At 44.8% G+C, this 23,992-nt stretch overlaps 1 protein-coding gene across 1 annotated transcript; it reads right to left on the bottom strand.

Annotated features, from left to right (window-relative positions):
- Window positions 1-3,462: 3,462 nt before the first annotated feature.
- Window positions 3,463-18,796, bottom strand: LOC138296943 (putative olfactory receptor 2B8). The gene is made up of 3 exons (XM_069236462.1): window positions 18,692-18,796; window positions 9,019-9,138; window positions 3,463-4,419 (listed from the first exon to the last, which is right to left on the bottom strand). The coding sequence occupies exons 1-3, from the start codon at window positions 18,794-18,796 to the stop codon at window positions 3,463-3,465; spliced, it is 1,182 nt and encodes a 393-aa protein (XP_069092563.1).
- Between the last annotated feature and the right edge of the window lie 5,196 nt (window positions 18,797-23,992).

Here is a 23,992-nt window from a genome sequence, read left to right as displayed (position 1 = left end):
ACAAAGTCCGGGGAATTTGCCCTGAACAATGTGGGGGCACCTTGGCTAGTGCCAGGGTGCCCTCACACTAAGTAACCTAGCACCCAACCTTTACCAGGTAAAGGTTACACATATAGGTGACTTATAAGTTACTTAAGTGCAGTGGTAAATGGCTGTGAAATAACGTGGACGTTATTTCACTCAGGCTGCAGTGGCAGGCCTGTGTAAGAATTGTCAGAGCTCCCTATGGGTGGCAAAAGAAATGCTGCAGCCCATAGGGATCTCCTGGAACCCCAATACCCTGGGTACCTCAGTACCATATACTAGGGAATTATAAGGGTGTTCCAGTATGCCAATGTAAATTGGTGAAATTGGTCACTAGCCTGTTAGTGACAATTTGGAAAGAAATGAGAGAGCATAACCACTGAGGTTCTGGATAGCAGAGCCTCAGTGAGACAGTTAGTCACTACACAGGTAACACATTCAGGCACACTTATGAGCACTGGGGCCCTGGCTGGCAGGGTGCCAGTGACACATACAACTAAAACAACATATATACAGTGAAATATGGGGGTAACATGCCAGGCAAGATGGTACTTTCCTACAGGTAGGGTGTTGATTGTGGCTGCAGAGTATGGAGTATGCACCAAAGTGACCATTTTAAAATAACTGAAAGATGCCCAAAAGAACCAATGTTTTAGACCTGACGTTATTCTATCCAATTACTTGAATATTTCATGGTTCACATGGTTTGTTGTCAATATCTAGGGGTTTATAGATTGAGAGAACACTTTGATAGGTAAATTGAGACCAAACAAAGTGGCATATGCATTAATCACAAACACACCATCAAACATGCAGCTCCTTGTATCAATTACTGGTGGTACTTAAACAGTATAGGAGCTCATAGAAGAAAAAATGGCTTTATGCTTGGTATGGAAACATTCAATGACCAGATAGCATAGGACATCTCGATCAAATAAAGTTAAATCCAAGTACCAGTATGTTGGGGCCATAACACCAAAACTTCTTATGGATGACCGACATAACTGATATATGATATTACTGATCATACAGTGCGAAAATACATTTGACTTACACACACAGTGAATTACTAAGGTATTGAGGAAACAATGTTATGATACAAGACAAATACATGCAAAATATCTTCAACTCAGAAATATTGTCGAACAGAGTACAGAAGGTTAATAATACTAATTAATTTTTAGGTATGTAATATCATTGATTACAATATTGTTGCATAGAATGCCATTTCACATAATGCAGTTATAAAAATATATTGTTATAATTTAGTAAATATTGATCACTGTATCATTCTAAGATATTAGTATTATAACAATATTTAAGTCTAATCCTTTAACATGGTTTGTACATTTTAATGTTGACCTTTATACTTTGGTTGGAAATTATTTAATGGACAAATTGTTATCTCAATTATTTATAGCTTTTAATGACTGGGAATTAGTTAATCAGTCTAATTATAAAGTTGTGTACAAGAAGTGTATAATAGTTATTAGTTATTCACATTGTGATTGTTTTCTTTAATAATTAATGTGATGTTAATTTTTCATTTTTATTTTTAATTATTTAAATGGTAGGGAGTGAGGGAAGTGCATTTTCTCAATTATTGTGTAAATGTTATATTTTCTATTTTCTTTAGAACATTTATTTTCCTAAAATTAAATATATCTCTATATCTATCTATATCAATATCTATATGTATATACACACATTTACATATATAGAGAGAGCTTATATTATTTGTTTTATATTTATTTATTTATTTATTTAAGTGTTGGTGTTAGATTAGTAAATCTGTCGCCTTAATAGTGCACCACTTTCCCAACTTTTTACCTTGGATGAGGAATAGTAAATCTAACCCTTCCAAAGTCGAATACTTTCTCTACTTTTGCTTATTTAGGAGAGGCATTCGTACGTTTAACCCCTCTAAAGTCCCACATTTTCTCTACTGTTCTCTGATCCCACAGGCAATGGTACATTTAACCTTTCCAAAGCCCAACACTTTTCTTGCTTTTGCTTATTTTGGAGTGGAAATAGTTAATTTGCCTCTCCAAATGCCAACACTATACCTACTGATGCTCAAATTGAAGTGGGAATAGTAACTCTAATTCCTCCCAAGTTCAACACTTTTCTTGCTTTTGCTCTTGTAGTTGTGGGAATGGTAAGTGGGAGGAAATGTTGTCTAATAGTCAGAGCTGCCAATATTGTAACTGGGAACCAGGTTTAAGTCCCGGTATCAGCTTAACATCCTGTAATTCTTGATTTAAATTTCCATTTCCGAAAAAAAATGCTTTTAAATCCAATCTTGTATAATGTAATCTGCTTCTCATGTAAAGCACTCTGATGCCTTTGGACCAGGTGTGAGCTATAAAACAGCAAAATAAAAAACATTTGACTCTTCAAAGTCTAAAATGTCCCCTACTACTGTTCTGTTAGGATAGTTCATTTCTAATTTATTATTTTTTTATTTTATACAATTTTAAGAATGATTAATCAAAATAAATACTTTATCAGTTGTTTCTTTCTATTTGAATGTTGTTGTTTGTGTATTAATTGTATTTTATTTGTTTATATAATTTGAAGCATCTTTTTGTTATGTATATATTAATTGTTTTATGGTTATTAGGCATTTTTATTTATCTTTAGTTGTTTACATATTGTTTTATTTTTTAAATATATATAGACATATATATATATTATTTTAAATGTTTTTTTTTATTTATTTATATTATAATTATATTTATTTTAGCGTTTAATATTTTAAATTAATTTCCTTTATTCCTTTATTGCTGGCCATATAGATATTGCAATATACTTTCCTTTTTATGTGACAGTCTGGTCCACAACATTTTATTTTTAAGGTTTTTGTAGCTTACTGGTAAAATATGTAAAATCGATTATTTGTGTTTTCCATATTTCTGTCAAAAGATTGGTGCATTGTGATTTATGTTCCCCATATGTGTCATGCAACTAAATATATCTGTGATCTTTATTTGGATGTAGTTCACATGCTGGTATTGTGGATCTTTTAAAATATGCTAAACAGCTGACAATATTGCTGCTACTCCTATATTCATACTTTGTGTCCATTCCATCCTGTCCTGGAAGTCACCCCACCAGAGACTTTGTAAACTGCATAATTTGAACATCTTGCCCTTTAACTGTCAGCGGTGACATCAAAATGAAGATAAGAGTGAGTGAGTTTTCTATAAAGTATTAATAAACTGTTGATATGTGTCAGTAGTTTACATAACAAATGCCTAAAAAAACCATTTATATTTGTTAAAAAGTTCAATTTCTGCCCACAACTGACCCCCTACATCATAAGACACACTCTTACTTTTCCATCTGCTTTCAAGAGCAGCATATCGAGCATATTGAAACCTCAAGTGAGATCGGTGGACAATTGAAGACAAATGGGTCCCGGCCTAAACGGAATCGTTATGTGAATTGTTGGCAGGAATTGTTCCTGTTGTAAGTTCTCCTCAGTGCCCCCTTCACATCCTTGTTCCGCAGCGTGTAGATGAGAGGATTAAGTGCCGGAACCACTAGGCAGTAGAAAACAGACATTGATTTTCCCTTCTTGGAGTTGTGGCTTGACTTGGGCGAGAGGTACATCCCCATGGCTGTCCCATAAAAGAGAGTGACGACCAGGAGGTGGGACCCGCAGGTCGCAAACGCCCTTCGCTTCCTGTCCGCTGTTGGCATTCGCACAATGGTGAAGATGACACGGAAGTAGGTGAAGAGAATGAAGGAAAGTGGCGACACGAGGCTGACAATTGCCAAAGCAGGAGCTAGAAACCTGCTCTCTATGCAGACCAGTTGGGAGATGGCTTCCGGCTCACAGAATGTGTGGTCAATGACGTTACGTCCACAGAAGTGTGTCGATGGAAGGACAACCAAGGACGCCAGAGAGTAAATGAACCCACCAGCCCACGTCATGATGGCAATTCTGACACAGACCTGATTATTCATAATCTGCTGATAATGGAAGGGTTTGCAGATGGCGACGTAGCGGTCCCAAGCCATCACTGCCAGGAGGAAACATTCAGTTTGTGCCAAGGAGAGACCCAAGTACATTTGAGTAACGCATCGGGAGAAGCTGATGGTGCTGATCCGAACAAGGAGCCCTTCCAGGATTGTGGGGGTGTTGACGGAAGAGTAGCAGAGATCCAAGAAGGACAGATTGCAGAGAAAGAAGTACATCGGTGAGTGAAGATGAACATCAGTCAGAGTGACTATAATGAAAATAGTGTTTGCAGTGATGGCAAGCAGGTAAACAGTTAGAATTCCCAAAAATATTGCAATCTTGGTTTGAGGCTGATAAGGAAATCCTAGGAGAATAAATTCAGTCACTTGGAGATGGCTTATGTTTTCCATGGGAGTTCTCTTTGAGTTCTGCAGAGAAAAGGATAGATATTCACAACACCATAGGGAATAAAGCCCTACAGCAGAAAAATGAAACAATGCAGCAAAACATTTAACTTTGCAAATTAGTTTGCAAAATAATAAACATGGTTGCATTGAACAGCATCCATGAGTGTCTTTGTGTGTCTCAGTTATTCACATGTAAAGGTCATCAGCCTCTCACAGTTATTCGCATGTAAGTGTCATCAGTCTCTCTCATTTATTCACATGTAAGTGTCATCAGTCTCTCTCAGTTATTTGCATGTAAGGGTCATCAGTCTCTCTCAGTTATTTGCATGTAAGGGTCATCAGTCTCTGTCAGTTATTCGCATGTAAAGGTCATCGGTCTCTCTCAGTTATTCGCATGTAAGGGTCATCAGTCTCTCTCAGTTATTCGCATGTAAGGGTCATCAGCCTCTCACAGTTATTCGCATGTAAGTGTCATCAGTCTCTCTCAGTTATTCGCATGTAAGTGTCATCAGTCTCTCTCAGTTATTTGCATGTAAGGGTCATCAGTCTCTCTCAGTTATTTGCATGTAAGGGTCATCAGTCTCTGTCAGTTATTCGCATGTAAAGGTCATCGGTCTCTCTCAGTTATTCGCATGTAAGGGTCATCAGTCTCTTTCAATTATTCGCATGTAAAGGTCATCAGTCTCTCTCAGTTATTCGCATGTACGGGTCATCAGTCTCTCAGTTATTCGCATGTAAGGGTCATCAGTCTCTCTCACTTATTCGCATGTAAGGGTCATCAGTCTCTCTCAGTTATTTGCATGTAAGGGTCATCGGTCTCTCTCAGTTATTCGCATGTAAGGGTCTCTCAGTTATTCGCATGTAAGGGTCATCTGTCTCTCTTAGTTATTCGCATGTAAAGGTCATTGGTCTCTCTCAGTTATTCGCACGTAAGGGTCATCTGTCTCTCTCAGTTATTCGCATGTAAAGGTCATTGGTCTCTATCAGTTATTCGCACGTAAGGGTCATCGGTCTCTCTCAGTTATTCGAACGTAAGGATCATCGGTCTCTCTCAGTTATTCGCATGTAAAGGTCATTGGTCTCTCTCAGTTATTCACACAAAGGGTCATCTGTCTCTCTCAGTTATTCGCATGTAAAGGTCATTGGTCTCTCTCAGTTATTCGCACGTAAGGGTCATCGGTCTCTCTCAGTTATTCGCATGTAAGGGTCATCAGTCTCTCTCAGTTATTCGCATGTAAGGGTCATCAGTCTCTCTCAGTTATTCGCATGTAAGGTGATCAGTCTCTCTTAGTTATTCACATGTAAGGGTCATCAGTCTCTCTCAGTTATTCGCATGTAAGGGTCATCAGTCTCTCTCAGTTATTCACATGTAAAGGTCATCCGTCTCTCTCAGTTATTCGCATGTAAGGTGATCAGTCTCTCTCAGTTATTCGCATGTAAGGGTCATCAGTCTCTCTCAGTTATTTGCATGTAAGTGTCATCAGTCTCTCTCAGTTATTCGCATGTAAGGGTCATCGGTCTCTCTCAGTTATTCGCATGTAAGGTGATCAGTCTCTCTCAGTTATTCGCATGTAAGGGTCATCAGTCTCAGTTATTCGCATGTAAGGGTCATCAGTCTCTCAGTTATTCGCATGTAAGGGTCATCAGTCTCTCTCAGTTATTCGCATGTAAGGGTCATCAGTCTCTCTCACTTATTCGCATGTAAGGGTCATCAGTCTCTCTCAGTTATTTGCATGTAAGGGTCATCGGTCTCTCTCAGTTATTCGCATGTAAGGGTCTCTCAGTTATTCGCATGTAAGGGTCATCTGTCTCTCTTAGTTATTCGCATGTAAAGGTCATTGGTCTCTCTCAGTTATTCGCACGTAAGGGTCATCTGTCTCTCTCAGTTATTCGCATGTAAAGGTCATTGGTCTCTATCAGTTATTCGCACGTAAGGGTCATCGGTCTCTCTCAGTTATTCGAACGTAAGGATCATCGGTCTCTCTCAGTTATTCGCATGTAAAGGTCATTGGTCTCTCTCAGTTATTCACACAAAGGGTCATCTGTCTCTCTCAGTTATTCGCATGTAAAGGTCATTGGTCTCTCTCAGTTATTCGCACGTAAGGGTCATCGGTCTCTCTCAGTTATTCGCATGTAAGGGTCATCAGTCTCTCTCAGTTATTCGCATGTAAGGGTCATCAGTCTCTCTCAGTTATTCGCATGTAAGGTGATCAGTCTTTCTTAGTTATTCACATGTAAGGGTCATCAGTCTCTCTCAGTTATTCGCATGTAAGGGTCATCAGTCTCTCTCAGTTATTCACATGTAAAGGTCATCCGTCTCTCTCAGTTATTCGCATGTAAGGTGATCAGTCTCTCTCAGTTATTCGCATGTAAGGGTCATCAGTCTCTCTCAGTTATTTGCATGTAAGTGTCATCAGTCTCTCTCAGTTATTCGCATGTAAGGGTCATCGGTCTCTCTCAGTTATTCGCATGTAAGGTGATCAGTCTCTCTCAGTTATTCGCATGTAAGGGTCATCAGTCTCAGTTATTCGCATGTAAGGGTCATCAGTCTCTCAGTTATTCGCATGTAAGGGTCATCAGTCTCTCTCAGTTATTCGCATGTAAGGGTCATCAGTCTCTCTCAATTATTCGCATGTAAGGGTCATCGGTCTCTCTCAGTTATTCGCATGTAAAGGTCATCGGTCTCTCTCAGTTATTCGCACGTAAGGGTCATCAGTCTCTCTCAGTTATTCGCATGTAAAGGTCATCGGTCTCTCTCAGTTATTCGCATGTAAGGTGATCAGTCTCTCTCAGTTATTCGCATGTAAGGGTCATCGGTCTCTCTCAGTTATTCGCATGTAAGGTGATCAGTCTCTCTCAGTTATTCGCATGTAAGGGTCATCAGTCTCAGTTATTCGCATATAAGGGTCATCAGTCTCTGAGTTATTCGCATGTAAGGGTCATCAGCCTCTCTCAGTTATTTGCATGTAAGGGTCATCGGTCTCTCTCAATTATTCGCATGTAAGGGTCATCGGTCTCTCTCAGTTATTCGCATGTAAAGGTCATCGGTCTCTCTCAGTTATTCGCACGTAAGGGTCATCAGTCTCTCTCAGTTATTCGCATGTAAGGGTCATCAATCTCTCTCAGTTATTCACATGTAAGAATCATCGGTCTCTCTCAGTTATTCGCATGTAATGGTCTCTCAGTTATTCGCATGTAAGGGTCATCAGTCTCTCTCAGTTATTGGCATGTAAAGGTCATTGGTCTTTCTCAGTTATTCGCACGTACGGGTCATCGGTCTCTCTCAGTCATTCACATGTAAAGGTTATCAGTCTCTCTCAGTTATTCGCATGTAAGGGTCATCAGTCTCTCTCAGTTATTCGCATGTAAAGGTCATTGGTCTTTCTCAGTTATTCGCACGTACGGGTCATCGGTCTCTCTCAGTCATTCACATGTAAAGGTTATCAGTCTCTCTCAGTTATTCGCATGTAAAGGTCATCGGTCTCTCTCAGTCATTCACATGTAAAGGTTATCAGTCTCTCTCAGTTATTCGCATGTAAAGGTCATCGGTCTCTCTCAGTTATTCACATGTAAGGGTCATCGGTCTCTCTCATTTATTCGCATGTAAGGGTCATCAGTCTCTCTCAGTTATTCGCATGTAAGGGTCATCAGTCTCTCTCAGTTATTCGCATGTAAGGGTCATCAGTCTCTCTCAGTTATTCGCATGTAAGGGTCATCAGTCTCTCTGAGTTATTCGCATGTAAAGGTCATTGGTCTCTCTCAGTTATTCGCATGTAAGGGTCATCGTCTCTCTCAGTTATTCGCATGTAAGGGTCATCAGTCTCTCTCAGTTATTCGCATGTAAGGGTCATCAGTCTCTCTCAGTTATTCGCATGTAAGGGTCATCGGTCTCTCTCATTTATTCGCATGTAAGGGTCATCAGTCTCTCTCAGTTATTCGCATGTTCACATGTAAGGGTCCTCGTTTACGTGTGAGAAAGGGCAGTAAGGGATTGGATTGGTGGTTTCGTTGCCGCGTGGCAGGCCCTGCAAGGACTTTGGCCTCTCTGGACCCAGGAAGAAGGGCCGCCCCGTCTTGATGAATGATGCCTGGGTTGGTGTGCCCGAAAGCAGACAGCAGCGGATGCAACGGTGGGATAGCTGGACGGTGGAAGCTCTGGCATGAGGGAAGCAGTGCCTGTCACCAATCATTCAATAGTGGGCAGGACAAAAGAGGCTTCCCGCCGTTCTCTAATCAGAGCACCACTGGACCTGCTGAGGTCCCAGAAAAAGGAGCTGCGTCTGGACCTCACAGTGAAGCGAGCGGAGGTGTGACCTACTCTCTGTTTGTACCAAGCGCTGGATGTGCTCCCCAAAGGTCAGGTTCTTGGACTCCTGTTTGACCCATAAATAGAAACGTTGTATAAATAGCTCCGTCCTATGTGGGAGAACCGGCTGTCCAAGTGAAGAGTAGACCCTGCAGGAACCACCACTGGGACCACAGGAGTGTTCATGGGAAGCCGGGGAGCAGTGTGGGGGATGAGGAAGAGGTTTACTAGCACCTTCAAAAAGTGGGGGGTTCTAGTTCCTCTAGAAGACGAGGACACCAAGATGCCCCCAGAACGTTTATCATAGTGCTTACAGTCGCCAGTTTCTCCAGCTTGGAGTGTTTTGAAGAGAAGTCCACGGTGGCTGCAGTAATGTTGAAAAGGAGTCTCACCTCGTTGAGCCCTTGTTCTATAGAGTATCCTGCTTTGCAGCACTGGATTATGGGAAACAAAGAAGTAACTAAGAGTCATTCAGCGTTTGAGGGACGGTGCCTTTCCCATGAAGTTGCAGATGCACAGTTCAGCAAAACTCCCCTTTCCAAGTCCTATTTAGAGCAGGAGGAACTCAGGGTTTTGCCAGCAGTCCCAGCTGGCTTTACTGAGAAGACCCCCTTAGAGCAGAGGTCCATGTTCTACTCCCATATTGTGTCTCTGTCCTGCAACAAGTCCAGTAGTAATTGTACAGTTTTATGTTGAATTGTATGCGTTTCTATGTCCTCCTATAAGGGGGGGGGACACATAGGCCTTCGGCTTGGCGTAAATCTCGGTCAGCTGTTTGTGAAGTCTATCCAAGCAGAGCATTACATTCAGGCACAAAACTATCTCTGTATGTGCAGAGATCTCTGCTTATAGATTTAACTTTGTGAATTGTCCTCGTAGATATGGAGCAAGGCAAGGTAGAGCAAATGGCTGGACTGCCTTACTATACGCCAGGGAGGCATTCTGTGGGTGTTGCGGTGGGCGTTTCCACGCAACACCCATAGATTTTGAAGGCCATGTAAATCTGGGGATGTGTCAAACTCTTACGCCTCCTCAATCTTTATTTACTCTTCATTTACTCCTCTTTCTATGTGTTCTGTAGTTTGCGGCACACATAGAAAGAGAAGAAAGCCTCGCCTTCCTGCACCAAAACAACCCTGCATGCAACGCAGGTACCCTTGCACCATGTTAGGCAGCGCATTGTGCACCAGCGCAGGGAGAAAGGACAGGAATGCGCCGTATACCACAGAGACAGCGTATTTCTACCCTTTCTCTTTGATGCAGGGCAGCGCAGTATGTTGACTTAATGCGCTGCCCTGAGTCCAATCCTCACACATCTGGGCCTTAGTGCCTCGTGTCGGAGACTAATTCAAACACTCTGCTCAGCACTTTGTAGTTTTTTCTAGGAAAATACGACTTTTTGCAAACCTACTACCAACCTATCAATCAACTTTTTTTCCCCAAAACATTCTTCTCCTCTTGGGTCAAAATAATCTATGTTGCTATGAAAATATTGCACATTATTCCCTCTCAATGATTCCTCCTATATATACATTAGGGGCATTGAAACCCCCCTTAGTGTTTGTAAATGTATACTTAGTATGCATTACTATCTGTGAGCAAATTGAAAATGGTACTGGTGGCACATTCTTCTGTCTTTGTAGTGTAAGAAATGTCAGACATTTTAGCAATCTTCAAAGCTCAGAGGTGTTCAAGTGCATGCTTTCTACTTCTAAACACCACAGGGGCCATATATCATGTAAATACTTGTATAGGGAGGTATTGTACATCTGATATGGATGATGAGAGATCTATTATACTGAGTAAAGTGCCAGCTTTTCAGCGTACAAGGTCTACAAAGTTCAAATATATATCTCAGAATTTATCTGTGTTAATGCAAGAACTTTAAACAGAACAAGTACGATAGAGTAAGCAAAGATTTTCTCTCTGTTTTCAACTTCTTCTATCTAGGTTCATCATGCATTAACTCAAAGGCAGTTATATGTTTGGGCCCCTCCAATCATGACATGGCCCAGGGTGCTCATGATCTATTGCATGTATTCATTCAGGTGTCCAGGAGGTCAGGATTAGACTGGGACAGAGATTAGGCCTATGTTTCCAAACCGAGGTAGCTGTGCAGTATGTTAGGCTGCCTGAATATTTTGTTAGGGAAATGAACAGTAAACCTGACCCATAAACAGGCCTGGAAACAGCCATAAAACAGCCATACAAACTGATCTGTCAGACCAGCCTTTGAGGCATTGTCTGTTTTCCTATGGTCCAGTCTGACCCTGGCTGTCTCTTTCCCTTAGATTGCCTATTTTAGTTGCCAGTGGCGTTTCGTGTTGTGATGTCTTTGTAAGTCATGCACTAGTTATGAAAATGGCACAAGCGAGCAACAGGAGCCACTGGTGTTCCACCAGGATGGCAGAGATGTCATCATCTTCCTTCAGACCTGGATAGTTGCTGCAGCATGTAGGGCGCCCTTAAGGGGCACCAGTTTGACGTGTTGGAGGTGATGGAGTAGGACAATACCACCTCCCAGATGCAAGAGTACCACCACCCAAATGCAAGAGTACCACCTCCCAGATGCAAGAGTACCACCACCCAAATGCAAGAGTACCACCACCCAGATGCAAGAGTACCACCACCCAGATGCAAGAGTACCACCTCCCAGATGCAAGAGTGCGAAGTCCAAATGCTTTATTGCTTGATTTCTTAAAATCATTGCATGGCAGTACTTAACACAACATTAAAATAAATCCCATATATCCACGCTGTGGCCGACACATACAAATTGGTATTAAAAGGTTTGTGAGATAAATACACTAATGTCGTCTGTCAACCCCTATATTACAGCGTCGGAGTATTACCATCCTTTTTTAAAAAGTAGTGTGGGGTGCATCTGCCAGTAGTGCATTATAATACATTTATATTGATCACTATCAAACCCTTGAACAATACCAGGATTATAAAACTGGTATAAATACCCTCGCTCTTTTTCCAACTCAGATTTAAATTATTAGAGAAAATAAAAATAAAAGAATAATCATGTTCAGCAAAAGTTGTTAAAAAAGGCCTGGAAGCACGAAGTAACGGCGACTGGGCTAAAACTAAATATACCCATTCTTGCCACATCAACCACTCTTGCCTTGAAGGCTAGGCCACATAACCCGCAGGCCCTCACTGTTGCCCACTGGAATCTGCCGCTACCTGTTTTGCAAATCTCTGCAAAAAGTTTACCAAAATGCAGCTTAATCTGAGGTCTGTGGTGTCAAAGCAGGACAAAACTGCCTAAAACTGCGTCCCTACAGGATCTCATACCTCTAGCGCTCCCATCTTCGTAGAAGCAGACACCGGCTCTGTGGTAGAGCTGGGCACATGCACAGCACATGAGTAATGTCCTGTGGCCCAAGGATGCACAGCCGGCAGCTCCCGCCTTCTTCACATCACCTCCAACCCGGCAGGTAACAGCTGACAGGCAGGAGCCCCAGGCTGTATCTCACTGAGATACCTCGGGGTTCAGGAGATCGTAAGTTGAGTGTCAGTCTGCCGTGTTTGAGTCGGGCTAGGGAGGCCGCGTCTTCAGGAAGGGAAAGCCGTTTGCTGCTTCTATTTTTATCCTTTTCAACTCCTGGTGACTAATTGGTAAATCCCAGGCAGACTGTAAGTTCAAGGAGTTCAGAGACTGCTGCAGGTAAGATCGTGCCTGAGAACTGAGTGTGGAGTTTAGTTCATCCCACATGGAACAGGCCTAAGATTATGTTTCAGATCTTAATTTGTGACATTGCAAAATAAAAGCCCCCTTGCTCAGTGATCCCAACTTCAAGTCTGATCTGAGCAGGTGACACATACGAGGGAAGGTGAAACATCACTCTGTATATCTTAAGTAACCTTTTATCCAACAAGTCACAACCTTTCCCTTTAAGTACCTCACTCCCCTAAGCCAGTGTGGGCACAACCTTTGCCTGAGCCACCTGCAGGATAGGGGACACAATAGGGTCTTCCAGCTTTGTGGCAAGAGATCCGAGACCCGCACACAGAGTGTTTCCTTTCCTTCTGATTTCTTCCAACTGATCTACGTAGTTTTAATTCTCATTGAAATAAACACCCAAGTATTTAGAGGTGGTGGTGGACTCAAGCCCCTCTGTTTCTAGGAACCGCGTTTGCTGCTCTGACCGGTTGCCTTTGAGAACCAGGGGCCAGATGTAGCAAAGGTTTTTCCCCATTCTGTGTCTATGGGAAAAAGTGTTTGTGCATATGGCCCCAGGATCTTTGTGTTCTTCTTGTTGATTACCAGGCCTTTCTTAATTTAGTAATCCCGACATTGCATCAAGAAGACATTGCAGACCAACCTTTGTGCAACTTATTAGCACCAAATCGTCAGCATACAACACATTTGAGAGCTGGAACCCCCCCAGCTTGGGTGAGTGTAGGAGGCTGCCCTGGGTTGTAGTGGGTACCTAAGGTAATTACACCTTATACCATGTCCAGTTATACCTAGTGAAATGTAGGCAGTGTCTAGAAGCCAGGCTGTCTAGAGGGAGCTGTAGCTGAGCAGCCAACACTTATCTAGGAGACATTCAAAGCTCATGCAATACCACTGTAGTCACACAGTACTCACACACATGAAAGAAACATTCAGTGTTACAAAAATAAAGGTACTTTATGTTAGTGACACAAATGCCAAAAATACCATAGAGACTATACTCCCTTAGGAGGTAAGTAATACACAAATTATATACAGTGGTATGAAGAAATATCTGTAAAAACAGTTAGTAAACAGTGCAAATAGTGAAAATCACAATAGTTATAAATGGGCCTAGGGGGAACACAAACCATATACTAAGAAAGTGGAATGCGAAAGTCGGTTTCCCACCTAGGCAAGTGTAGTGTGTAGAGGGGCGCTGGGAGTGTAAGAAAGCACCAAAGGTAAGTAATAGAACCCACCCCAGAGCCCAGGAAACAGGAGTAAATCACAGTAACTTTTCTAGAACACACAAGAACACAAGAAAGAAGATTATGCAAGAACCCAAGACACCAAAAATGGATTCCTGGACCTGAAGACCTGTGGAAGAAGGGGACCAACTCCAAGAAGCACTGAAGAGTCCAGGGAGAACAGGAGCCCCTGCTAACCCGGATGAAGGTGCAGAAGAAGAACCACTGGTGAAGAACAACAGTCAGTACTGCACCCAAGAAGACGGATGCGTGTTCCTGGTTGGTACAGATGATGTCCCACGCTGGATGGATGATTGCAGTCTGGTTTGCATCGCTGGATTCCACCAACAAGCCTTGGCACATGCAAAGATTGCGGTTGTTGTAGAAAATGGTGCGCCCGGGACCAGAGGGACTTGATAGGCTCTACCCAGGAGAGGGAGTCAGAGGGGGCTTCCAGCATCTCAGAGAGCCCTGAAAAGGCCAGGCAGCGTGCACAGGAGTCCCACAACATGGGGACAAAGAAGGTGCAAAAGGAGGCCCACGCAGCACAAAAACAAAGGGTCCGACACCGCCGGAGAACCACACAGGAAGTGGTGCATCACAGGAAGGAGTGCTGGTGGCTGGAGCAACGCGGTGAACAAAGAACTTTGTAGCAGGATGCCAACAAGCCTTGGTAACTGCAAAAACACATGGTGCATGGGGGTACTGTCTTGCATGGGGAAGCAAGCTCTTACCTCCACCAAAATTGGACAGTTGGATGTCAGGACCATCAGGACCACTTCTGTCCACCACCCATGATGCTGGATCCACGCACTTTGTCAGGAAAGGGGACGCATGCCACTGGTTGTCGCTGCAGTGGGGGCCTGCTGAACCAGGGGAGTGACTACTTTTCTCCAAGGGAGATTCCTTCATTCTTTTGGTGCAGGCTGAAGACAGGCTGCCCTCTGAGGATGCACGATGTGGAAACAGTTGCAGTTGCTGGCAGGAGCTGAAGATATAACCGCCGAAGAGAGAGACCCTAAATAGCCCTGAAAGGGGGATTGGTCAGTTAAACAGGTAAGCACCTATCAGGGGAGGGCTCTGATGTCACCTGCTGGCTTTAGCCACTCAGATGGCCCCGAGTTCCCTGCCAACTTGGAATCCAAGATGGCAAAACCCAGGGACCCTGTGGAGGAGCTCTGAGCACCACCCCTGGGGTGCTGATGGACAGTGGAGTGGTCACTCCCCTTTCCTTTGTCCAGTTTCGTGCCAGAGCAGGGACTTGGGATCCTTGAACTGGTGTAGACTGAATTATGCAAGGAGGGCACCAAATGTGCCCTTCAAAGCATTTCCAGTGGGCTGGGAAGGCTACCCCTCACAAGCCTTTAACACCTATTTCCAAAGGGAGAGGGTGTAACACCCATCTCCAAAGAAACTGCTTTGTTCTGCCTTCCTGGGCTCAAGCTGATTGAGCAAAAGGAGGGCAGAAACCTATCTGAGAGGTGGCAGCAGCTGGAGCTGCCTTGAAAGCCTCAGAAGGCTGTAATGGCAATACTGGGGGTCCTCTAATAAGCCCCCAGAGTGCAGGGAATCATACAACCAATGCTTTCAAAAGCATTGTGGTATGATTCCAACATGTTTGATACCAAACATGCGTATGTTCGGAGTTACCTTTATGTAGCTGTACATAGGTAGTGACCTATGTCCAGTACACGCGTAAAATGGCATCTCCGCACACAAAAAGTCCGGGAAAATGGTCCTGGAAGTCATGGGGTCAACTCTGCTAGTGCAGGGGTGCCCTCACACACAGGTACTCTTCACTCTGCCCTCAGGGCGGAAGGGCCTGCTATAGGGGTGACTTATAAGTGATCTGGTGCAGTGTAAATGGCAGAGAAAGGGTGCATGCACCTTTTCACGCAGGCTGCAATGACAGTCCTACAGAAGCCTTTACATAGGCTCCCTATGGGTGGCAAAACAAATGCTGCAGCCCATAGGGATCCCCTGGTACCCCAATGCCCTGGGTACCTAAGTACCATATACAAGGGACTTATAAGGGGGCACCAGTATGCCAATTTTGGACAACATTTATAGGAGCGAGAGCATAATCACTGGGGTCCAGGTTAGCAGGATCCCAGTGACACAGTCAAACACACTGACATCAGGCAGAAAATGGGGGTAACCATGGCAAAAGTAGGGTACTTTCCTACAGTGGCTGAGAACTTATTGCATTCTGAGCTGGCGGTAAGTCCGATAAGAACAGATTAAATAAGGTTGGGGCGAGGACACAGCCCTGATTAAAGCTCTGTGTAGTTTTAATCGATCTAGATAATTGAGAGCCAACACTGATTTTTACTTGGACACAGGTCCTTGTGCAAGAGCTCCAGGGCTCTAAGATGGATAGGCGGGATCCTGAAGTTGGCTAATTTTAGCCAAAGCTTCCCTCTTTTGACTTTATCAAACGCTGTTTTAAAGTCAATGAACCCCATATAAGTTCTGTGACTATTTGTCCTTGCCTGGTTAGATAATAGGGAAAGAGCCGGCAGATTAACTGAGGTTCCGGAACTCTTCATGAGTCCTGTCTGGTTTACGGGGGATGATGTTGGTCACCTTGACCCATGTCTGCAGCTCCTCCAGAAGCACCCCTACAAAATATTTTGCATCATTGTCAATGAGGGCTACCAAGCCATAATTCCCTGGGGCTCCCCTATCGCCATCCTTGTAAATTGGAACTAGAATCGAGCCAAGCCACAAAGGCAGAATTCAATTCTGCTGCTGAATTGTGGTAAATAATGGGGGTAGATGGCTGGATGAGAACTTTGGATCCTCTTGGTAGATGGCTGGTGGTATGCCACCTGATCCTGGAGCTCTTTCCTTACGCCCTTTGGCTATATGTTTCTGACCTTAACTAGCAGAAATGAGACCCAGTGCCACCACTTGATTTTCCCAGTCACGTTTCCATGATAGAGAATTGAAAATCCTTTGGCTATCCCCATCTATACTGAAGTTCTCTGTGTTTGACTCAGTATCAATATGGTCTTTAGGAAAGTGATACCAAGTTGATTTGCTTTCTGTGCTAACCACGGGTTGGAATTGAATGCCAGTAAAACCAAATTGATGGTGTTTAGTCCACGACCAACTAGGAGATGTACTATTACAATGGCAGGGGCCCCGTTAGGGGAAGTAAGTTCAATAGATTATCTGGGTGTGAGGATCTCTAACAAACTGACTTGGGAAGAACAGATTAATAAGAATGTGTCCCTTCTTCAACACAGATCTGGGGCCATTTTGCGATTTTATAAGAGTATAGCTAAGAAAGCAGTCTCTCCGGCCATAAAGATCTATTTAGCCAAAGTGCAAAATGTTGCTACCTACAGTGCCGAGGTGTGGGGCTTCTGTGAAACTTCAAAATTAGTGGTGGGCGAAAATAATTTTGCTAGACACTACTTGCGTGTCCAGGTAGCAACCCTCGAATCCCTGTTTTTTTGGATCTTGGTTTCAACCGCATCTCTGATTTGATCGCCCTAAAACCGTTGCTTTTTTGGGTAAGAATTTGGACGACTCCCAAGCTTGCTGTTTATAGGGAGTCCCTTTCTGACCTTTTAAAAAGATCTAATGTGACTTCCAATCCTTGGTTTAGGCATGTTTTTAATAGGCTCCATATTTTAGGGCTTGGGATATACAGGGAAAACCCACAAGAGAAGGTTCACATACTGCCCTTGAAAAGAGCATACTGGTTCCATGTTAGGAATGATTATCTCCTTTGCTCATCTTATGGTTGATTGACTAATGTTTTCCTTGATTTTAAATGGTACCCTGAGTTTGAGCCTTTTTTAGATCTCATCCCTGATATTTTGGCAAAGAGTGTGTCTGCTCGTTTTTGTTATGGGTGTTTACCGCTATTGTCCTTTATTGGTAATAGGAGGTCACTGTTGGTACCCAGTTTATGTCTATGTTGTAATATTGCCCTGGAATCAGTTGAACATTTTATATTCTTCTGTCCAGTGTGTGCCTTCCCCCCATGTAAGTGGAAACGCCCAGTTTGTCAGATGCTGGGCGTTAGGCAAATTGCTACTGCCCTTAGGATTTTAAAGAGTGATACTTCTGCCATTTTAATCCATGCAGTTAGCAAGTTCCTTGTGGCTGCATGGCATATACGGACTCATTTTTTTAATTCACTGTAACCCATAATCCTGTATGTTCCGGGACAAGTATTGAGAGATTTTATTGTTTTATTGTGAATATTGGATGGTGTCGCTTTCTTGATTGTTATTTATTATCATTTTCTTATCTCTTATATACATATATTTTACAAACAATGTTTTTTTTATTGCTTGATTTTTTTTGACCAAATAAAGCTTGTGTACTTGGAGTGTGATTCAGAGATGTTTGAGGAGGCTACAGCAGGTGTGACTCTACCCAGGCCGTTGATTGCCTGCCAAAAGTTTGCAGAGTTGTTGGACTTACTGCTGCGGGGTAGTTTAGCCCAGAATGTATTCCAACTTGCTGCTCAGTAGATCTTTTTCTCAATTTTCGGATTTCTTTTGGCCATCTTCAGAAAGGACAAGGCTCTGGTGTCCATTGGAGATCTCCTTAATGCTCTCCATAATGAACTAACTCTCTTTTTGGCCCATTTTACAAAATAGTTGCTTGCCTCACCACTGGAAAAGGCTGTGCTCTTTGGTATCTGCAGCTTCCTTGAGTGGCCCTGATTGGCTTGCTGCATTAAAAAAAAACTCCATAAATTACATCCATTTCAACAGTGGGTCACCAACAGCCAAGTGGATGGAGGAAAAGAAAGGTTTTGCCTTTGCTGCAAGAGAAGGTAGAGATACTGAGGTACACCGAAGGAAGATATATGATGCAGTAAGGAAGGCTGACAAAAGTATAATCAATTAAAGCAGCCCTCGTTGCCATTAAAAAAGAAAGACGTGGCGGCTTATCAGGGGCGAAACAGCCATTTAGTGCACTAAGGCCAAGGAGTTCCAGGGAATCCCGCAGAACGCAACGTTTCTTATCACATTTCCTCCCACCTGGCAGCGCCTGGGGTAGAGTCATCCACAGGCTATCTCGAGCCTCTGTGACCTCGCTTACAGAAGTTGGGTTCATCAGCCATGTGTTGAAGTCACCTGAGAGAAGGAGGTCACCCTTGAAGCCTTTCAACGATAGATCTGTTACAATATCAGTCAACTTATCCATCGTAGCTGAGGCCCTTGGGTGTATATAAACATTAACCAGGGTGATTTCCTTTTCACACTCATTGGCAGAGCTGGTGGTTAGGTTCTCTACTCGAAGACTAGCCTCGGCAATCAATCTTCCTTGGGACTTGATTTGGCTAGAGGTTGAGAAATAAGTGGTACGTCTGCTAGTGCCACGTTTTTGTGTTTTAATTGCTGGAATAAAATGGGTGGTGTAACCATCTAGATGCTGGGCCTCCTCAATCATTCAATCATGAATGTGTAGAGCGCAGCTAATCACCCAGAGGGTCTCAAGGTGCTGTTTGTGGGCGTGCTGCTCAGTAGAACAGACAGGTATTGAGGTCCTTCCTGAACTGCTTCAGTGATGCGGTCTGACTGAGTTTGTGAGGTAGGATGTTCCATGTCCAGGCTGCTAGGTAGGAGAAGGATCTTCCTCCTGCTGTGCTTTTCCGGATCTTGGGGATGGCTGCAATGGCGAGCTGGGAAGAACGTAGTGGGGTACGTTGAAGGTGAGGCGGTGGTTGAGGTATGCCACTCCTATGTTGTGCAGTGCTTGGTAGGTGTGGATCAGGAGTTTTTATGTGATGTGCTTGTTGAGTAGGAGCCAGTGTAGGTCTCTGAGAAGGGAGGAGATTCAGCTCTGTTGGGGGATGTCCGAAATAGAGTGTGTTGCTGTAGTCCAGTTTGCTGTGAGTGCGTGGGTGATTGTCTTCTTCATGTTGGAGGGAATCCACTTGAGGATCTTACGCAGGAGTCAGAAGGTGTGAAAGCATGATGAAGAGATGGCGTTGACTTGGCGAGTCGTTGATAGAGAGGAGTCCAAGATGATGCCAAGGTTACTCGCATGGTCTGCGGGGGCATTTCCCAGAGCGGTGGGCCACTAGGAGTAATTCTAGGCAGACGGGGTGTAGTCGATTACGAGGATCTCTGCTTTGTCCGAGTTTAGCTTGAGGCAGCTGGTACCTCATCCCATTGTGGAAATTTCTCTTGGCCTGAGCAGAGTCCTTGGACAGGGAGATGATCAGCTGGGTGTCATCGGCGTAGGAGACTATGATTAGCCAGTACTGTTTGGTGATCTTGGCAAGCGGGGCCATTTAGATGTTGAAAAGCATTGGGCTAAGTGAAGATCCTTGGGGCACTCCGGAGCATGTGTGTTTGGGTTCTGACGTGAATGGCGGTAGTCTGACACTCTATGTTCTTCCGGTGAGAAAGGACCTGATCCAATCCAGCACTTTATCTCGGATGCCGGCATCGTGCAGTCTGTCGCAGAGGGTGGAGTGGGAGAAGGAGTCAAATGCAGTGGAGAGGTCGAGGACGATGAGTGCGGCTGTGCCTCCGTGGTCTAGAATGATGTCTATGTCATCAGTGGCTTCTAAGAGTGCGGTTTCAGTGCTGTGGTTGCTTCTGAATCCAGAGTGGGATGGGTCTAGGATACGGTGTATCTCGAGGAATTCGGTGAGTTGCTAGTAGAGGGCCTTCTCTGTTACCTTGGTTGGGAAAGGGAGCAGAGAGATAGGTCTGTAGTTCTTCAGCTCCCTAGGGTCGGTGGTGAGTTTCTTGATTACTGGGTTGATGTCTGCATTCTTCCAGTTTGTGGGGAATGTGGCAGTCTCAAAGGACCGGTTGATGGTTTGGCAGAGCTCCGGTGCTATGGTGGCACTGGCAAGGCTGAGGCTATGATGAGGGCATGGATCCAGGGGTGCTCCCGAGTGGATGGAGTTCATCAGTCTTTGGGTGTCCTCTTTGGTGATGGGGGCCAAGAGTTCAGTATCTGGTGAGGTGCTAGGTCCATGGTGGTGAGCGGTGCTGACGGGTGTTGGTGCCTGAAGCCTTCGTAGATGTTCTGGATTTTATGGTGAAAGAAGGTGTTGAGGTCGTTGCAGAGGTCTTGGAAGGTAGGGGTGGATGAGGTATCTGTCCAGTGGTTCGTGAACTCTTTGACTATGAGTTCTTTGCTGTTGTATGTACTGGTGTTGAGGGGTGCTTGAAAGGCGGCTTTTTGGTAGCTCTGATGTTCTGATAGTGCATGGTGACTGCAATTTTGTAGGCTGTGCAGTCTTTGGTTGATTTGCTGATCCTCCATTTCCATTCCAGTCGTCTGCAGGAGCCCCTGGATTCCTGACGTCTGCTGTAAACCATTTAGGTGTTTTGCTCTGTCGATTTCCTGGTGTTTTCCTTGGGGGGCTATGTTGTCGGTGCAGTTTGATAGCCAACGGTGTAGGTTGCAAGTGGCTTCATTTGCGTCCCCAGCGTCTGATGGGAGGGAGTGGTGGAGAGTGTTGGTGTGTTGTGCTTCCGTGACTTTGCCCCAGCATCTGCCAGGGGGGCTAGGGACATAGTGGCGTGCGATGTTCGTTGTGTAGGTAAAGTGGATGCACTTGTGGTAGGTTGTAGGAGGCTGGACTGGCTTGTAGTGAGTACCAAGGGGTACTTGCACCTTGCACCAGGCCCAGTTATCCCTTATTAATGTATAGGGTGTCTAGCAGCATAGGCTGATAGATAATGGTAGCTTAGCAGAGCAGCTTAGGCTGAACTAGGAGACGTGTGAAGCTACTACAGTACCACTTAGTGTCATATGCACAATATCATAAGAAAACACAATACAGTTATACTAAAAATAAAGGTACTTTATTTTTTTATGACAATATGCCAAAGTATCTCAGAGTGTACCCTCAGTGAGAGGATAGGAAATATACACAAGATATATGTACACAATACCAAAAATATGCAGTATAGTCTTAGAAAACAGTGCAAACAATGTATAGTTATAATAGGATGCAATGGGGACACATAGGGATAGGGGCAACACAAACCATATACTCCAAAAGTGGAATGCGAACCACGAATGGACCCCAAACCTATGTGACCTTGTAGAGGGTCGCTGGGACTATTAGAAAATAGTGAGGGTTAGAAAAATAGCCCACCCCAAGACCCTGAAAAGTGAGTGCAAAGTGCACTAAAGTTCCCCAAAGGACATAGAAGTCGTGATAGGGGAATTCTGCAGGAAAGACACAAACCAGCAATGCAACAACGATGGATTTCCAGTCGAGGGTACCTGTGGAACAAGGGGACCAAGTCCAAAAGTCACAAGCAAGTCGGAGATGGGCAGATGCCCAGGAAATGCCAGCTGTGGGTGCAAAGAAGCTTCTACTGGACAGAAGAAGCTTAGGTTTCTGCAGGACCGACAAGGGCTAGAGACTTTCCCTTTAGAGGACAGATCCCTCACGCCGTGGAGAGTCGTGCAGAAGTGTTTTCTCGCCGAAAGACTGCCAACAAGCCTTGCTAGCTGCAAATCATGCGGTTTGTGTTTTTGGACGCTGCTGTGGCCCAGGAGGGACCAGGATGTCGCAATTTGCGCCAGGAGGTAGACGAGATGTCGAGCAAGACAAGGAGCCCTCTCAGCAGCAGGTAGCATCCGGAGAAGTGCCAGAAACAGGCACTACGAGGATGCGTGAAATGGTGCTCACCCGAAGTTGCACAAAGGAGTCCCGCGTCGCCGAAGACCAACTTAGAAAGTCATGCAATGTAGGTTAGAGTGCCGTGGACCCAGGCTTGGCTGTGCACAAAGGATTTCCACCGGAAGTGCACAGGGGCCGGAGTAGCTGCAAAAGTCGCGGTTCCCAGCAATGCAGTCTGGCGTGGGGAGGCAAGGACTTACCTCCACCAAACTTGGACTGAAGAGTCACTGGACTGTGGGAGTCACTTGGACAGAGTTGCTGGATTCGAGGGACCTGGCTCGTCGTGCTGAGAGGAGACCCAAGGGACCGGTAATGCAGCTTTTTGGTGCCTGCCGGTGCAGGGGGAAGATTCCGTCGACCCACGGGAGATTTCTTCAGAGCTTCTAGTGCGGAGAGGAGGCAGATTACCCCCACAGCATGCACCACCAGGAAAAACAGTCGAGAAGGCGGCAGGATCAGCGTTACAGAGTTGCAGTAGACGTCTTTGCTATTATGTTGCAGTTTTGCAGGCTTCCAGCGCGGTCAGCAGTCGATTCCTTGGCAGAAGGTGAAGAGAGAGATGCAGAGGAACTCTGATGAGCTCTTGCATTCGTTATCTAAAGTTTCCCCAGAGACAGAGACCCTAAATAGCCAGAAAAGAGGGTTTGGCTACCTAGGAGAGAGGATAGGCTAGCAACACCTGAAGGAGCCTATCAGAAGGAGTCTCTGACGTCACCTGGTGGCACTGGCCACTCAGAGCAGTCCAGTGTGCCAGCAGCACCTCTGTTTTCAAGATGGCAGAGGTCTGGAGCACACTGGAGGAGCTCTGGACACCTCCCAGGGGAGGTGCAGGTCAGGGGATCGGTCACTCCCCTTTCCTTTGTCCAGTTTCGCGCCAGAGCAGGGCTAAGGGGTCCCCTGAACCGGTGTAGACTGGCTTATGCAGAATTGGGCACATCTGTGCCCAAGAAAGCATTTCCAGAGGCTGGGGGAGGCTACTCCTCCCCTGCCTTCACACCATTTTCCAAAGGGAGAGGGTGTAACACCCTCTCTCAGAGGAAGTCCTTTGTTCTGCCATCCTGGGACAAGCCTGGCTTGACCCCAGGAGGGCAGAAACCTGTCTGAGGGGTTGGCAGCAGCAGCAGCTGCAGTGAAACCCCAGGAAAGGCAGTTTGGCAGTACCAGGGTCTGTGCTACAGACCACTGGGATCATGGGATTGTGCCAACTATGCCAGGATGGCATAGAGGGGGCAATTCCATGATCATAGACATGTTACATGGCCATATTCGGAGTTACCATTGTGAAGCTACATATAGGTAGTGACCTATATGTAGTGCACGCGTGTAATGGTGTCCCCGCACTCACAAAGTCCGGGGAATTGGCCCTGAACAATGTGGGGGCACCTTGGCTAATGCCAGGGTGCCCTCACACTAAGTAACTTTGCACCTAACCTTTACCAGGTAAAGGTTAGACATATAGGTGACTTATAAGTTACTTAAGTGCAGTGTAAAACGGCTGTGAAATAACGTGGACGTTATTTCACTCAGGCTGCAGTGGCAGGCCTGTGTAAGAATTGTCAGAGCTCCCTATGGGTGGCAAAAGAAATGCTGCAGCCCATAGGGATCTCCTGGAACCCCAATACCCTGGGTTCCTCAGTACCATATACTTGGGAATTATAAGGGTGTTCCAGTAAGCCAATGTAGATTGGTAAAATTGGTCACTAGCCTGTTAGTGACAATTTTGAAAGAAATGAGAGAGC

The sequence above is a fragment of the Pleurodeles waltl genome, chromosome 5 (assembly GCF_031143425.1).
Source record: "Pleurodeles waltl isolate 20211129_DDA chromosome 5, aPleWal1.hap1.20221129, whole genome shotgun sequence".
Classification (NCBI taxonomy): Eukaryota; Metazoa; Chordata; class Amphibia; order Caudata; family Salamandridae; genus Pleurodeles; species Pleurodeles waltl.
This window is presented reverse-complemented; position numbering and strand designations above follow the sequence as displayed.